This window comes from Heteronotia binoei, chromosome 4 (assembly GCF_032191835.1).
Source record: "Heteronotia binoei isolate CCM8104 ecotype False Entrance Well chromosome 4, APGP_CSIRO_Hbin_v1, whole genome shotgun sequence".
Taxonomy (NCBI): Eukaryota; Metazoa; Chordata; class Lepidosauria; order Squamata; family Gekkonidae; genus Heteronotia; species Heteronotia binoei.
In genome coordinates this window covers 155,824,987-155,842,791 of record NC_083226.1, presented here as the reverse complement: position 1 = coordinate 155,842,791, position 17,805 = coordinate 155,824,987, and the positions used below count along the sequence as shown (strand labels likewise).

The window sequence follows — 17,805 nt, the reverse complement described above, 5'->3', positions numbered from 1 at the left end:
TTGGTCTCCTGTCCAAATACTATCCTGGGTCAACCTTGTGTAGCTTTCAAGATCTCATGAGACTGCGCTAGCCTGGTCCATCCAGATCAGTGCAAGATGGGGGAAGCCTGGATTCAGATCTCCACTCCGCCACTTGGATGACCTATGGTCAGTCACTAACTCTCAGCCTAATTTGCCTCATGGAATCAGGGTTTTTTTTTAGCAGGAACGCACAGGAACACAGTTTTGGCTGGCTTGGGGTCAGGGGGTGTGGCCTAATATGCAAATTGGTTTCTGCTAGGCTTTTTCTACAAAAAGCCCTGTACAAAATAATGGTGATGGCAGGCGGTGTGTTCTAATATGCAAATGAGTTCCTGCTGGGCTTTTTCTACCAAAAAAGCCCTGCATGGAATTATTGTGAGAATGAAATACAAGAGGTCCTGTTCTTATTTGAACAAATGGGACAGAAAAGCTCATGTAGACATCTTTAACAGAGTCTGAACTTGTACATTTGTTGACCACAGATCAAAACCATGGCATAAAATCTTTCCAGTTCTTACAAACAATATATTACTGGTACCATGCACTATTTAGATTTTACAAGATTTAGGAGTTGGATCATGGTCCATTTTCTAGATGTGGTAACTGAATAGAGGTTTATATGTTTTGGTGCTCTCCAGAAACGTTGGTGTGTTCAGTTTCACATTATTTCCAAACTGAGATACTACCAGAATTGTTTTTGTGTCGTATTGTGTTGCTGCTCCTAACTGATGGTCTTGAGGCTATAAAAGTCACCACAAGTTATTATTTATTTGCTATTACATTTGTGAATCACCTAATTCCTATATTTTCAGGTTCTAGGTGATAACCAACATTATAAAAAACATTAAAACCATAAAATCAATACAACATACTAATACATTAATTTAAAAGATCAAGAGGCAAAATTTGCAGTTCTCTCCCGTTTCCGGCCTCATGGATATGGGGGAGAGGAATTAAGTCAATCTGAGGAGACAAGAGAACATGGGAGGGTGCCAGCCAGCAGAAAGGCAGTCCAGGGCTTTCAGATCTCTCCTGTCTTTGATGGGACCCTCCACAGCTTGAGGAGAGCTGCTTGACACAGCAGTCGAGAAACACCTTAGTAAACCTGGTGGTTGCTGTGGCTCGGAATGTATTTGCCCTGTTTTAGCTGGTGGATCAGATGTGCCTGTTCCTTGGTTCAGTCAGATCTAGTCACAGCGACCCATGCCTTAGTTATATCTAACTGGACTATTGCAATGTGTTCTGCTCTTGAGGAGTGTTTGGAAGCTGCAGCTAGTGCAGAATGCTGCATTCAAACTACAGGTACAAACCAGCTACTAAGAGCATACATCCCTGATGCTACAGCAGTTATGATGGCTACCAGTCCAGTCCTTGAACCAATAAGGAAGTAAGGTGTTGGTTTTGTCCTATAAAGACTTATATGGTTTGGGACTGGGGTATCTGAAGGATTGTCTTCTCCCGTACGTTCCTGCCCAGGAATTAAGATTACAGGGGAAGACCCTCTTAATTGTCCCACCAATCAGATGTTCATGTAATGGGCACATGAGAGAGGACCTTTTTGGTGGCAGCCCCACAATTATAGATCCAGCACCCCAGGATGATGCACCTGGCCCCTCACTGTCAGTCTCCAGGAGGCAGTAGAAGATAATTTTATTTAGGACTGCACTTAACTGATTTTGTTTTTATAATTGTTGTTTTATTGTGTTTTTTAAATAATGATTTGTTTATAATATAAGCTGCACTGAGTTCTGCGAAGAAGAAAGCTGCCTACTAAATGTTTTAAATAAAAAAAATGCAAATATGATCCTTGCCCCTCCTGGTGGCTTAAATTTTGGTAGGAAAACCTGTTGGTTCTGCTAACCAAGATTCCCTGGTTAGTAGAAAATTTCCGGAAGTTGGAGGCCATTTTCTAAAAAGCAGTTCCTGGCAAAAGAGCATGTGGTCAAATTGTAGGCCATTTCCTGCCTTCCATTTTTGTACAAAACAACTGAGCAGGTGGTGATGTGCTTGAGTGGCCCTTCTTCTTTTGACTCACATCAATCAAGTTTCAGGCCTAGTTTAGGAATTGAGCCTACATGGAATACCCTGGGGCTTATCTCTGAGTAAACATGCATAGGATTGCATTGTAAATTGACTTGCTATAAAATATTTAGCACCCCGCACATAGGTATGTTAGATTCGTTAAAGCACCCCTTTAATTTTAGGATCTGTAGCAGTTCTACTATCTTTAAAAAAAAAAATCTTAAATTTCCAGGAGGAACAAAGGGAGAAAATTGCTTTCACATTCAGCAGTGACTGATCTGCTTTTCCTTTTTGTAGCTTTTATTTTCTGGGTTAAGTGGATTTTATCCATGTATTAAACATTAGTCTAAACAATATCCTCCTTTTTTTAGCATCCCGTCAAGAAGATTCCTGACTCACATGAAATCACGCTGCACCATGGAACAAAAACAGTAAGTGTTAACATCTTCCATCTAAGATGCTAAAGACATCTTATCACTCTAAGCACAGTGTTAGCTGTTGTGTTCCAAAGCTTTATAGTATTATTTAGGAAATGTTTTCTTAATCTGCACTTGCTTCTAACTATTCTTTAGACATATGTGTTAACTGTGTTGGATTGGTAGACAGGAACATGATCAAAGAAGCATGTTGGAAGGGGACCTCCAGGGTCATTTAGTCCAACCCCTGCACAATTCAGGAAATTTGCAAATTCCTTCCACACAAATGCACAAAGTTACCCCTGCGCCATGCCCAGAAGAAAAATTAAGCTTGCACTATACATGGATTGTACTTGCGTATACTGTAACTTGCGAACAGGGCTACGGTGTCGATGGTTTCTAACCTGAGAGTTAATTCATGCTTGCTGTCAATGGTGTGGGAGCCGCTTTCCGGTTAGGTGATTGCATGCTTCTTTTGGGGGAGCTTGCAAATGTCCAAATGCCATTTTTACAAGAGTACATTTCTAATTATAATGTAATTAGAAATTCTGATTATACTGTTAGCCATGTTGAATTCTGCAAGAAAGAAAGGCTGCCAGTAAATGTTTTAATAAATAAGCAATTAATCCCTCTTATATATACACAGAGCGACGTGGCACTGCATCACATCAGTTGTTTAAAATTTATGGTGTCTCTTAGCGGTTTTTTTATTTACACAGGAGGTGGTGGCAGCTACAAGCATAGACAGCTTCAAAAGGAGAATGGATAAGCATATGGAGCAGAGGTCTATTAGTGGCTATTAGCCACAGCTTATAATTGGAACTCTATGTCTGGGAAGTTGTTTTAAGGCAATATAGGTACCTTTCAAGGCCTCATTTGGATCCCCTTATCAATGCTCAAGGAATTGCCTTTCTGAGATCTCTTTTAGATACCCTTATCAATTTTAGATACCCTTATCAATTTTAGATACCCTTATCAATATCTTGAGAGTCCCTTGGACTGCAAGAAGATCAAATCAGTCAGTCCTAAGGAAAATCAACCCTGACTGTTCCCTGTAATGTCACATGCTGAAGCTCAAATAGTTTGGCCACCAAATGAGAAGGGAGCATTCACTGGAGAGGATCCTGATGCTGGGAAAGACAGAAGACAAAAGAAGAAGGAGACGGCAAAAGATGAGATGGCTGGACAGCATTACTGATGTAACTAACATGAATTTGAGAGGACTTTGGAGGATGGTGGAAGACAGGAGGGCCTGGAGTGACTTTGTCCATGGGGTCGCAAAGAGTCGGAATCGACTGTGCGACTGAAGAAGAACAACAATCAATTCTGGATGGTCCAGGCTAACCCAGTCTCAACAGATCTCAGAACTAAGTAGGGTCAGCCCTGGTTAGTATTTGGATGGCTATCAAGGAAGTCCAAGGTTAATATGCAGAGGCATGCTACAGCAAACCACCCCTGTCTGTCTCATTCAGAACCTTTCAGGATCACCATAAGTTGATGGTGATGGGGGGAAGCAATCAGTTCTCATTCCTTGACTATATTTTGTTAAGCACATTTCATCAAAACCTTTAACTTGTTCATAAACGATTTGGAGTTGGGAATAAGATGTGAAGTGGCCAAGTTTGCAGATGACACTAAATTGTTCAGGGTGGTGAGAACCAGAGAGGATTGTGAGGCACTCCAAAGGGATCTGTTGAGGCTGGGTGAGTGGGCGTCAATGTGGCAGATGAGGTTCAGTGTGGCCAAGTGCAAAGTAATGCACATTGGGGCCAAAAATCCCAGCTACACATACAAGTTGATGGGGTATGAACAGGCAGAGACTGACCAAGAGAGAGATCTTGGGGTCGTGGTAGATAACTCACTGAAAATGTCAAGACAGTGTGCGATTGCAATAAAAAAGGCCAACGCCATGCTGGGAATTATTAGGAAGGGAATTGAAAACAAATCGACCAGTATCATAATGCCCCTGTATAAATCGATGGTGCGGTCTCATTTGGAATACTGTGTACAATTCTGGTCACCGCACCTCAAAAAGGATATTATAGCATTGGGAAAAGTGCAGAAAAGGGCAACTAGAATAATTAAAGGGTTGGAACACTTTCCCTATGAAGAAAGGTTAAAATGCTTGGGGTTCTTTAGCTTGGAGAAACGTTGACTGCAGGGTGACATGATAGAGGTTTACAAGATTATGCATGGGTTGGAGAAAGTAGAGAAAGAAGTCCTTTTTTCCCTTTCTCACAATACAAGAACTTGTGGGCATCCAATGAAATTGCTGAGGAGTCAGGTTAAAACGGATAAAAGGAAGTACTTCTTCACCCAAAGGGTGATTAACATGTAAAATTCACTGCCACAGGAGGTGGTGGCGGCTACAAGCATAGCCAGCTTTAAGAGGGGATTGGATAAAAATATGGAGCAGAGGTCCATCAGTGGCTATTAACCACAGTGTGTGTGTGTGTATATATATATATATATATATATATATATATATATATATATATAAATAAAATTTTTGGCCACTGTGTGACACAGAGTGTTGGATTGGATGGGCCATTGGCCTGATCCAACATGGCTTCTCTTATGTTCTTATGTAAACCTGAGACTGGAGTTATCGCAGCCACCCTTCCTGCTAAGTAACAAAGCAGTCCATCATGAGCAGATAGTTGATCGTGTGTACCAAACCACAGTTCCTTGACAGCCAGGCCAGACTTTCTCTGCTTTCCCCTCTGCTTTTCTTATTTTACTGCCTTAGAAGTGAGCTGCTTATGGGCCCCCCAGCTCCCCGTGGCTTCTGCTCCGGCTCCCCTGTAAGGTCGGGTCACCAAAGACTCCCATCTGTCTCTCTTCAAACTAATGAATTTAAGCTGTTGATGACTGTGTTCCTGTGCAGCTGAGAAGTCTCAGAAAAGATTTCCCACGTTGAAGATCCTTTCCAGGAACCTAATTAATTTCCCAGTTGCCTCGCTTGTAACAGGAGTGATTTTCCCAGCGAAACTGCGGGGATAAATTTTCTTCTGACAGTTTTGACATGTAGGTGAGCAGAGGAAAGTGTTACATAATCGGCGGGTGGATTTGAAGCCAGGCTCTCTGTGTTCACCGTTCACAGCTGCTTCATCTGTATACACAGCAACTGTCTAAGATAATTTCTCCCTCTGTGTTGCTAAGTCTAGTGCAACCCGTTTGGAATGGTTTAATTTGCAAAGACCCTTTGTATTGCAAATGACTTATTTTGGTGCAGAGGTGGCTATTGTATGTGTGTGTTTTTAAAGAAAATAATTCAGAAATGTTGATAATATATCCAGAGAAGCCCGAAGAAAATTATGAATCAGTGAATCACTATCCATTCGGTGTAATGAAAAATTTAACACTTGGCCACACATACATAGTACCAAGTACTCATTCATAATGAAGACGCCCTTGTATGCTTCCTGTAGAGCAGGGGTCCCCAACCACCTGGCTGCAGACCGGTACCAGTCCATGATCTGCTAGCAACTGGCCCGTGGAGCAAGGTGGAGCCACCGCCCCCACCCACCCAGGACCTGGGCAGATGAAAGAGGCAGCGCAGCCTCACTCCGAGGCAGAGCAGCCCTGCTGCCCCTTCCGCCAGCCCAGGACTCAGGAGAATAAAAGAGGCAACACAGGCAGCAGAAGAGGCAGCTCTGCTGTGACCTTAGCCTACCCCTCATTTATAGACCCCTGCTAATCAGCTGATCGGTGGGTATCTTTAAATTGGAGGGGGAGGCAGATTGGCTTTCCGCCGCCTGGCCCCTTAGCAGGGAGGCAGCAGAAATAGCCCCAGTCCCCCCCCCCCCCATTTAAAGACCCCCATGGGAAAAGGGACGTGGTGTGGAGGCAGCTTGGGGTGGCAAACCCCCCAGCACCACCACCCCCGGTCTGTAGAAAAATTGTCTTCTAAAAAACTGGTCCCCGGTGCAAAAAAAGTTGGGAGCCACTGCTGTAGAGTGTTCTTGCTACCTTGCTCCTTCCCAGGGTTATGTAAGCAGCCTGCTCATGAAGGGGTGGAGCTATTCAGCATCACTGCAAGCTATTCAGCATCCTGTGGATCCCCTTTCTCCCAGGAACTGCACTTAAGGATTCATTTTGGGCCAAAGTGATGACATGGGGGGGAGGCAAGGAAGCCCCATTCCGCCCACAGAAGTGCCTTCCATCGGTGGAGATTTCACATTGGATCGAACACAAAGAGCAGAGGAGTAGTTGAATGCAAAAGCTGATACTGACTTCTTTGAAAAATGCACTGGTGAAATGGATCACTGAGCAGTAATAGTATATTTCCCTTTTTTTTATAGGTTTCTGCTTTAGGGTTGGATCCATCAGGTGCACGCTTGATAACTGGAGGTTATGACTACGATGTTAGATTTTGGGATTTTGCTGGAATGGATGCTTCTCTTCAGGCTTTTCGATCTCTACAGCCATGTGAATGGTATATACCCATGTTTCCTCTTCTAACTAATAAATATTATTTAGTAGCAATGGTAATTATACTGGTCTCTGAGAGCTACTCATTGTTTGCAAACTACAAACTCAAGGAAAGAGGTTGTCTAGATCCACAAATGGAAACTTGCAGTCCCTGCTATATGCCAAAATTGCCCCTACTTTCTGAAACACCATCTTTAGTTCTGTATATGTAGAATGGGAAACAAAGCAAAGATATCTTTAAAATCAGTACTGTGCATGAAAAGATTGCCTCAAATAAGTTTCTATTTTTCTTCATCACAGTTTGCCTAAAATTTCCAGAAATGAATGGTAAGAATTCAGTGCAGGCTCTGCTGAATGGTTAGTAGTTGCTGTTTCTGAACAGAAGGCTTGCAAATGCTGCAGCTGTTGTTTGAAAAACAGAAGACTTTAGCTGCTGGGGAGGGGTTGTGGCTCAGTGGTAGAGTATCTGCTTGGCATGCAGAAGATCCCAAGTTCAATCCCCAGCATCTTCAGCTAGGGAGCAGATGATCTTGAAAAGCCACTGCCAGCCTGAGTAGACGATACTGATTCCATTGTGTTCATATGAGCTTTTGTTTTGTGGGTTGTGATCTATGACTTGGAGCCAAGATGTATCACACTGATAATGTCCATTCACATTTTTTAGAAGAAGAGAGCTGGAGTCAAGGAGAGAGAGCGAGAAATGGGTGTATCTAGCAAAATAAAGTCTGAAGCTGTTTTGATTATTAGGGTGGATCTACATAACTTTTCAGGGGCATGGAAGCATAGACAAGGGCAGACACTTCTGTCTTGTTCATTCCTTGTAACCCAAAAAGGGCCCACTTCTGTTTGGCCTTACTTTGTATGTGTAGTTATATCTGGGCACCAACTAAGTAAGTGGCAGCATGATTATGAGAAACCTTAAAATGCGTACATACGTACATATATATATTATACACATACACACACACACTGCATTTGAAATTTTGCATAAAACAAAATGCCATAACAAAATGCCATAATGCTAATGGAGAGCTTAGGGTCTTCAGCATTCCTTAATCCCATCCTGTTTCTATAGTGCATTGGGTGCTATCAGAATTTGAAGACCTTCGACTGAAAAGGGGGGGGGGGGGAAATCTTGCTGTTCTCATGATTGCAACACTGAATTTGAAGAAGTGATCATAAAGATTTCAGATATGCAACAGGTTTTAAAAAAAAAAAATTCCCACCCCTTTCCTTTAATTTCCCTCTCCGTTTCTTGTGATCTTGGAAAAAGGGTTGTCAGCAAGACTGTAGACAAGTTGATTGAACATTGGCTGCAGCCTTTGTGTAGCCTTGGACAGGGAGTTTCCTTACAGGCGCCGCTGGTTCCTGCATTAGGCTCTTCCCTCCATTCAGCTGCTCTACTCATGAGAAGTTTCTGGGGCCCAGATCCTGAAATGATGTCTCACTCGTCTTTTCTAGTGTTTATTTAGCAGAGGGGGAGGCCTCAGGCTGCTCCTGCTCCATTCCTTAGCTGTAGTCCTTTGCCTCATCTGCTCATGGGGTGCTTTGAGAGACTATGGAGGCTTGCAGCCAAGATGGGTCAGACCAGACAGAGTCATACAAGATGGAAGTCCATGTTGAGACCTCCAGGCAGTGCCAGTGCTTGCTTAGGGTCCCTTCAGGGAGGAGGGATCTGCCAAGGAAGGACTTTGGGGGTAGGTTGTCCTCCTCCTCCAATGAGGACTCATCCTCTCATGCTACATCTAAGTGGTCCCAGACAGAGACACTGACAGTAGTCTGTCTTTGGTTGTAACCATTGATTCTAATCAGCTGGTTTTAGGGCAAACATTTGGCAGTGAGGGCTGCCATTTATAGAAATATGGGTTGCTTTTTTGTTCTGGAGACCAAGTCCTATAAAGAAAGGTTGAAGGAGCTGGGTACGTTTAGCTTGGAGAGGAGGCAGCTGAGAGGTGATATGGTCACCATCTTCAAGTACCTGAAGGGCTGTCATATAGAGGATGGTATTATGCCAATAAAGGTGTAATATTGATATTGATACAGAAGATGGTACGGAATTGTTTTCTGTTGCCTCAGAAGGTAGTACCAGAACCATTGGGTTGACATTAAATTAGAAGAGTTTCCGGCTCAACATTAGGAAGAACTTTTTGACAGTGTGGTTCCTCAGTGGAACAGGCTTCCTTGGGAGGTGGTAGGCTCTCCTTCCTTTGAGGTTTTTAAACAGAGACTAGATGGCCATCTAATAGCAATTCTGATCCTGTGAAGTTAGGAGGAGGTATTTGTGAATTTCCTGCATTGTGCAGGGGGTTGGACTAGAGGAGCCTGGAGGTCCCTTCCAACTCTATGATTCTATTCTAGCAAGAGTGGTTTTTTCAAGGGAAGTTAGGGTGGGAATTAGAATACAGACCCACTCCTTCTAAAGCATTCATATCAAGTCCCTAATGTGCATTTTGGTCTTTGAGAGGATGTAAAAGAGCTACTTGGGAGCATCTTTGGAGAGGAAACTGCAAAACGCAGGTGTGTGTTCAGATAATGTATGGACCATGTGGCTTGCAGTCTTAGTGTCATAGAAGTATGACTTTATAATTAACCCCCTCCCCCCCCCCAAAAAAAAGTATTTTCAGATCTCAGGAAATGTTTTAAGATTGATTCTTTAATAATATAGCTTTAAGGAAAGAGGAGGTAAAATTAGCAACGCCCCACTTCCTTTAAAGCTATGAGTGCATAGCCTTAAAACATAACCAATTGCCCCCTGGGCTGCTGCCACAACGTGAACAAAATTAAGTTGTCTGCGGTTTGTCCATATCTCGGCATCAGAAACTTTCCCTCAGAGACTAGAATGTTATAAGTGCTTTCTGTAATTCTTGGAAATGATGTAGCCTTCTGTAATTTGGCCATCTTAACTCTTCAATCCCTGTCAATATATTTTTTTTCTTTTGCATGCTTTCTGTCCCTCTTGGATTAACACTAATAAGGACAAAAATATTCTTCATGCTGAGGAGACAAGAAAGGCCTCATTTGTTCAAATCAATGAGCCTTTGTTGACCACAATGTCTGTCTTGGCTACTTCAGAAAGACTTCCTTTAGCGATCAGTCAGGTAAATCTTGTATATAGAATCGATACTTAGAACTAGTTTTGACAATAATTGTAGGAAGCGCCACAACGGATCAGATTGAGGGTCTGTCTAGATTAGAACAGCATCCTGTTTCCATGCCTGGGAGCATAAAACTAATTTGCTCTTTTGCACCCCCCTTAAATTGCGAGTCAGAGTTATGCTGCTTCTGAATATGTTTTGCTATATGGCTAATATCCAGTAATAGACCCAGCCTCCATGAATTTATCTAATCCACTTTATAAAGGCATCTGAAATAGTGTTGATCTTTGCATCCTGTAGCAGCAAATTCAGTAAGTTAATGATGCATTGTATCAACTGCTTTCTCTTTCATGGGGAGAGAGAGGGTTAGTTAAAGCCCACACTCAAAGCTGGCTTGGTGTAGAGCAGGGGTGGCCAAATTGTGGCTCAGGAGCCACATGTGGCTCTTTCACACACATTATGTGGTTCTCAAAGCCCCCTTCCTCATCGGCCAGCTTGGAGAAGAAGGCATTTTTCTCTTTGAATCACTTCTCCAAGCCGGCCAGTGGCTTGGGGAAATTCATTTAAATTTAAAGTTGCTTTGTTTCTACCTCCCCCTCCCAGTTTTTCTTCCTTCCTTCCTTCCTCTCTCAAACATCTGACATTTATTCTATATGCCTGTTACATAAGCAAGTTTGGCTACCCCTGGTGTAGAGGTTAGAGTATCAGACTTGGATCTGCAGGGCCCGTGTTTGAATCTTCCACTGTGCCGTGGAAGCTTAATGGCTAACTTTGGGCAGACATGTGCTCTCTGCTCAACCTATCCCATAGGGTTGTTGTAAGGATAAAACAGAGGAGAGAAAAACTATATATTTCATTTGGCGTCTCCAGTGGGAAGAAAGGAAGGGTATAAATGAAGCGAGTAAATGGAGTAAATGAAGTAAATATGAATGAAAAATGAAGTAAATATATTTATCCCTGCTTAAGGGTTAGATCACAGATGAACACACATGCAGTAGCCTTATACTCAGGGCTTTTTTTGCAGAAAAAGCTCAGCAGGAACTCATTTGCATATGAGTCAAGCCTACTGGAACTGCGTTCCTGTGTGTTCCTGCTCCCAAAAAGCCCTGCTTATACTGAATCAGATTGTATGTCCATCACAGTCAGTATTGTCTACTCAGATTGCCAGCTCTGCAGGGTCTCAGATATTTTTTTTTATCTATTTACTTATCCTTGGATTTATATCCCGCCCTTCCCTCAAAGCGGGCTCAGGATGGGTCACTGCAAAAGGAGCAAGAGCAATAAATGTAATCAGTAACGACTTAAAATTTAAACCAATTTAAATTTTAAACAACATATAACCATCTCTGGTCTTTCACATCACTCACTGCCAGGTTCTTTGATTTCTTTAATGATTTTTAAAGTTTGCGATGCCAAGGATTGAACCTGGGACCTTCTGCATGTCAAGCAGATGCTCTGCTGCTGAATTGTGCCCCCTCCCCCATTTAATATTTCTTTGGACAGAAGGAGGCCAGTTTTCTCTGATTCCCACCCCCCCCCCCCTACTTCTTGCTTCTTGGGTACTAGAATTCAGACCACTGAAAGTTCTTCTGAGTAGTACTTGGCAATTTGGTGCTGGGGAAGCCAGTGTGGTATGGGAACAAGGCTGTCAGACTAGAACTGGGGAGATTCAAGTTTAGATCCCTGCTCATGCGTGCATCTTGCTGATCTTGGGCTGGTCCTGCGCGCTCAGCTTTGTGGCTGTGGGTATGGAACAGAGAGAAGGGGAATTATGCATGCCATCCTGAGCTCCTTGTAGGATGGGCAAAATACAAATGGAATAGATGGATAGGATGCAGTGGAGAATTTACTCTTAGAAGGTGTTACTGGATTGCAGGAAGTGGACGGAATCCAGAGAACCAGAAGTAGAAAGCTTCCCGCTGCCTCTTTTTTGGCTACAGCCATTGACACACACCCCTGATCCCCTTAAAAAAAACATCTCCCAGAGTTGAGTAACTCTCAGGAACAGCATGTGATCTGGTGCAGGGGATCACAGCTAAGTTCTAAATCTGAAGACTGCTTGTGTGAGTTCTATGGCACTTAATTAGGAACAGAACTTTCAAAGCAATGCAAGTTAATACATTTATTTAAGTCAAAACCCTCCAATATACAGACTAATACAACAAGATTTGTAGGACTAAACACCTAGATGTGACAAAGAACAAAAACTTGTAGCAGATAATGTCTTTGAATTCAGTTATTGCTTCATATGACACCGTGGTGAGAAAAATCCAACTTTTCTCGTCTACTCTGATGGGCAGCTAACTTTTCATGTGCTGAAGTCTCCCTCCCCACCTTTCCAGTTAACATTTAAATTTCAGTTAACATTTAAATTTCATGCAAGGTGATAAATAGGGTTGCAAACTCTGGGGTTGGAAATTCCTGGAGATCTGGGGGATGGCATTTGGGAAGATGAAGGATGTCACTGGTTATAGTGCCATAGAGTTCACACTCATATAGAGGAACTGATCCCTGTAGTCCAGTTGTAATTCTGGGAGATCTCCAGAACGCACCTGGAAATTTGCAACCCTAAGTGCCTAAATTGCGTACAGCTTCCCTGCAAATAATCTCACCCTCTGCTGTTCGCCTCTATTCATGGCTGTACCTCTAATGAGCTAAACCAGGGGTGGCCAAACTTGCTTAAGAAGAAGAAGAATTGCAGATTTATACCCCGCCCTTGTCTCTGAATCAGAGACTCAGAGCGGCTTACAATCTCCTATATTTCTCCCCCCACAACAGACACCCTGTGAGGTAGGTGGGGCTGAGAGGGCTCTCCCAGCAGCTGCCCTTTCAAGGACAACTCCTGCGAGAGCTATGGCTAACCTAAGGCCATTCCAGCAGCTGCAATTGGAGGAGTGGGGAATCAAACCCGATTCTCCCAGATAAGAGTCCGCGCACTTAACCACTACACCAAACTGGCTCTCTTAACATAAGAGCCACCTAGAATAAATGTCAGATGTTTGAGAATAGGAAGGAAGATTGGGGAGGGAGGGAGGGAGTGCTGGGGAAAAAGCAATTTTAACTTGAAATGCATTCTCCAACCTGCCAGCTGGCTTGATTTGGGGAAGCGATTTAAAAAGAGAAATGCCTTCTCCAAGCAAGCCAATGGGGTGATGGAGGCTTTGAGAGCCACACAAGATGTGTGAAAGAGCCACATGTGACTCCTGAGCAGTGTTCCCTCTAAGCTGAGTTAGCGTGAGCTAGCTCACAGATTTTTAGTCTCCAACTCACACATCTTTGTCTTAGCTCAGGAAGGATGACCCCAGAGCACACTAATTTATGCAGTAGCTCACAACTTTAATGCCAGTAGCTCACAAAGTAGAATTTTTGCTCACAAGACTGCATCTTAGAGGGAACATTGCTTCTGAGCCACAGTTGGACTGTTCTTGTGCTAAACTTATTAGTTTATGGGACTTGCATAAGCAGAAGGCACAATGGGAGAAAAGCACAGGATCAAACCCAGCATGTTTGCATTTAACTGGGCATGTCTTGTAATGTATGATAACTGGTTTTATTTTTTTTTAATTAAGCATTTCTTTCCAGAAAGAAAGGTGGTGGTAGTAATTCTGCTTTCCAAGTTATTTTATAAAATTATCTTCACTTCTTAAAAATTGTGAGAATTAAGATAATATTCTGTTTAGGTGATCCTATGGAAAATTAAGTTCCCTATTTTTTTTTTCAGTCACCAGATCAGGTCCCTGCAATATAGCAGCACAGGGGATGTAATTCTTGTTGTCTCTGGTAACTCTCAAGCTAAAGTCCTTGATCGGGATGGCTTCCCTGTAATGGAGTGCGTAAAAGGGGACCAGTACATTGTAGACATGGCAAACACCAAGGTAAGCAGAAAATACTTAATTGGAGTGTGTAGTTTTCTTTTAGATCCCTTTTCCTGCTCATAGCAGAGGCTTAAAGACTCTTGACATTGGCGCTTCTATGCTTGTTTGTATGATCAATCAGTGTAAATAACTTGCAGAGTGCTAGAGCATCATCTGCATAAGTGCCCCTGAAAACCATGGCTTTGTGTCAAGTTCTTACACCTCTTACACTCTAACATGTATTAAAATGTATCCCCTGTCCTGATGTCTTATTGTGTGGTTCTTTGCCTTCTTCTCTGCATTGTTGGTGGTTGCTGGCAGAGGCAAGGAAGTGTTCAACATGATGATGTCAAGCACAGGTATGCCTTTTATCAGGGGTCCCCCAGTGTGGTGTCCATAGGCACTGTGATACCCGCTGATACCTTATCAGGCATCTGCCAAGTGTATTCAGAAAGTGGGTGGGGCCAGGTATGGCTCTTGACCACCATGGCTTCTGATTGGCCACGGGAGATTTGATTGGACATACAGATGAAAATGACATTGCTGCAGCAGTCTGCCACCACAACACTGGTTTCGTTCTCTCTCATTCCTCTTTCCTCATAAAGAAGGATGCCATTTGCAGAGGCAGCCTTGTGTTTGTTGTAAAATGTAACTGTCCTCAAACTCTTGCTGAGTTCTATAGCAACTTGGTGTTAACGTCTGCATTTGCTGGCCATGATCCATAGTTCTCTGCACTCTCTTGTGTACAAGTAGGCTTCTTTGTGCATTTCAATAGAAGCGACCACTTCTCTAGAAGGAAGCACATTTCCTTTCCTTCCTGTGCTGAAACTAATGGATGGACTCTGAAAGCTGGGCTCCATGGAAGCCCTGGAATTGCCCTCAATGAACGGCTCCGTGGGACCACTTTGTGTTTCATTCCTGTCTGTCACACAGGATGAACAGCTTATATCATGACTAAAATTAATAACTGGCATTCAGCAGTAAACGATCTTCTGCCAACTCGTGAGACAGGCTCTAGAGAGAACAATTTTTATTACATTCTTCCACATAGTTAAGTTTTTTATAAAAATTTCATTGCTTGTTGCCATTCATGTCCATAAGATATTTCTTTTGGCTTAGCAGAATACATAGAGGAAGCTGTTTTAAATGAATGGTTGTTATTTCTTGCTTACTGCAAAATTATAAAGGTTTAGGATTTCATTGCAGTCAAAAGATAAGTGTAGTTATAATGGAGCCCTATTAAATATTTGATACCTGTCACCTAGTAGTAGATAAGCTTCTACAATGTTTGCCATAGCAGTTTGCCGCCCGTTGAAATGTCTGTTAGTTTGACAGGTTGACTTTGAAAGGATGGTGGAATTCGCGGTGGAAAAAACAGGCCTTTTGTTCTGTTTTGCTTAGTATTAACCACATACCCTCTTTCCCTAACATCAGGTGACTAGGAAAATGCGATCGCTTATTCAGATTATTCCTTTTTTCCTAAATATCTTTAGTTCGTTTAGTTGAGCAGAACCATGACACGTGTAGACATGTGGAGGTGAGAATGGAGGCATAACTAGGACCAGAAGAGTTGAGCATCTTTAAACCTAGGCAACCGAGAGTCATAATTTTAGATTAAGGAGGAGCTGTGGCTCAGTAGTAGAACAGCTGCTTGGTATGCAGTAGATCCCAGATTCAGTCCTGAGGATCTCCAATCAGGCAGTGGAGCTTTACTGAGAAATCCTTGGTCATCGCTATGACTTTATGAGAATATGGTTCTTCCAGGTGTGTATTCTAGGTGAATGTATTTTTGGAAAGTTTATAATGCAAATTATTTTAAAACTTGGCCACTGCACAAGACTCAGGAGAGCTGCTGCCAGTCAGAGTAGACAGCCTGAAGGCAGCTTCATGTATTCTTCATGAACCAGTCATGAGGACTATATCAATGTGGTTAATAGGAATGACTAAAATGTACTTGTGGACTGAAATGTCCAAACAATGAAGAGAGCAAATCCATGGTTCAACTAAAATATTGGTTGCTGCAATGGTTATCATTCTGTTACTTTTTCCAGGGGCACACAGCAATGCTTAATTCAGGCTGTTGGCATCCCAAAATAAAGGAGGAGTTTTTGACGTGTTCTAATGATGGGTGAGTGTTGTCGCAAGATTCCTGTGTCGCATTTGAAGGCTTCCTGTATTTCTGTTTTTCTGCTCATTCTCTTTGCAGAATTTAGTGCAGAAGGTGTCTAATGAGTATTATTAATCACTTAGGGGGTTCTGTGCAAACATCACATCAAACCGTTGTTTGCGTTAGCTGTCCTGCTATCTTCTGCATAAAGAAACATTGAGTGTATAAGCATCATAAGCACTTAATTACAATACATCCAAAATTATTTTTTGTAATATTTATGCATTTATATAACCAGTTCACCAATAAAGTATCTAAGTAATTGCAGTGTTATTAATATAAACTCAGTCACAGCAGCTCACAGCAGTGACAGTATCCTGCATGCATCTCTTAGGTAAGTTGCCTATTTTGACGAACTTCTTCAAACCGCATGGAAGGATTCAAAGAACTCAGAAGGCTCTCATATCAGATCCTGTCTCTCATAAATTGTGATTATGGTTAGTAAATCTCAGCATAGGCTGTGCAGGATTTAGATTGCAAAAGAGACCACTCCATGTTGCAGGTAATTTAATTTCCTATGTTGAAATTTGTATAATTTTCAGGTGTGAGTTTTTAGTTTGCATATTGATGCAACAGTTGTTGTGTGTTCTGAACTGCTTTGGAACTGTCTCTTTAACTCGCATTATAAAGGATGTATTACTTGAAACTATTCCCTTAAACTGTACTGCATCTGCGAACACCTTTACGCAACTGGGAATTGTATATTGTCAATAGCAGAAGATTATGCCTGTGAGCTTCTGTGATTGTAACAGTTTTATATTTTAGATTATATTAATTACACTGGAATTGTTTAGATATTTTTTGGTGAATTAATTATGTAATTCATAAATATTGCAAGAAATAATTTTGGATGTATTGTAACTAAGTGAACATAAGAGAAGCCATGTTGGATCAGGCCAATGGCCCATCCAGTCCAACACTCTGTGTCACACAGTGGCCAAAAAAAATTATACATATACATATACACACACACTGTGACTAATAGCCACTAATGGACCTCTGCTCCATATTTTTATCCAATCCCCTCTTGAAGCTGGCTATGCTTGTAGCCGCCACCACCTCCTGTGGCAGTGAATTCACAGTGCTTGTGATGGCTGTGCACTCAGCTTGTTGACACCAGGAGACCCAGTTCTTGTAAATCTTCTACATAAAAGACAAGCCACAGTCAAGCTCTCGCACTCCTTCCTTTTCTCCTTCATGTGCTCCAATTTCCCTCCTTCACTTCCTTTATTTGTGGCAAATCATTGTTTGCTCTTGAATCTAAGTCTGGTGAACTGAGGGTTGTGTAGACCATAGACATGTTCACACATAATGGCAGACTAGTTTGTCGTCATGAGAGTGAGTTTGGGGTTTCTCAAGTTTGGATACTCCTCTGACGTCTTCTGTACAACTTGGAAATCAGTCATTTCATTATTTGTAGCAAACTGCAGTCTTTTGTAGCTGTGTACCATATCATGGTTGTTCTTCCACCCCTGGAAAGTGCTGCTGCATAGAAACTGAAGTGCCAAGTGGGTTGAAAATGAATGCACAAAAGCTTCTTTAAACCATCTGAGTGTCTGGAAGTTCATGTCATGGTTTGGAATATGATGAACCTGGTCATCATTGGCAGAGGAATATCCATGATGGTTGGCAGGCTGCAGCAGGGGGAGGGTCAAGGAGATGAAATTGCCTCCTCTCATGAGCAGAGCTGTACAGAACAGGAAGGAGGAGCAAGCTCAACTCATTGTCCCACCTCAGTCCACTCCAGCCCCCCCTCACACAGCTGTTTCTCCATACAGGGCCCAAGACTCCCTCCC

General features: G+C 42.4%; 1 protein-coding gene across 1 annotated transcript in view; it reads left to right on the top strand.

The window, feature by feature from the left end:
• WDR70 (WD repeat domain 70) overlaps positions 1 to 17,805 on the top strand; it is a 151,860-nt gene that overhangs the window by 33,615 nt on the left and 100,440 nt on the right. Inside the window, exons 6-9 of the mRNA XM_060236068.1 lie at positions 2,415 to 2,474; positions 6,764 to 6,897; positions 13,710 to 13,863; positions 15,894 to 15,970. Coding sequence (XP_060092051.1) covers positions 2,415 to 2,474; positions 6,764 to 6,897; positions 13,710 to 13,863; positions 15,894 to 15,970 — 425 coding nt within the window. The remainder of the gene's footprint in view (positions 1 to 2,414; positions 2,475 to 6,763; positions 6,898 to 13,709; positions 13,864 to 15,893; positions 15,971 to 17,805) is intronic.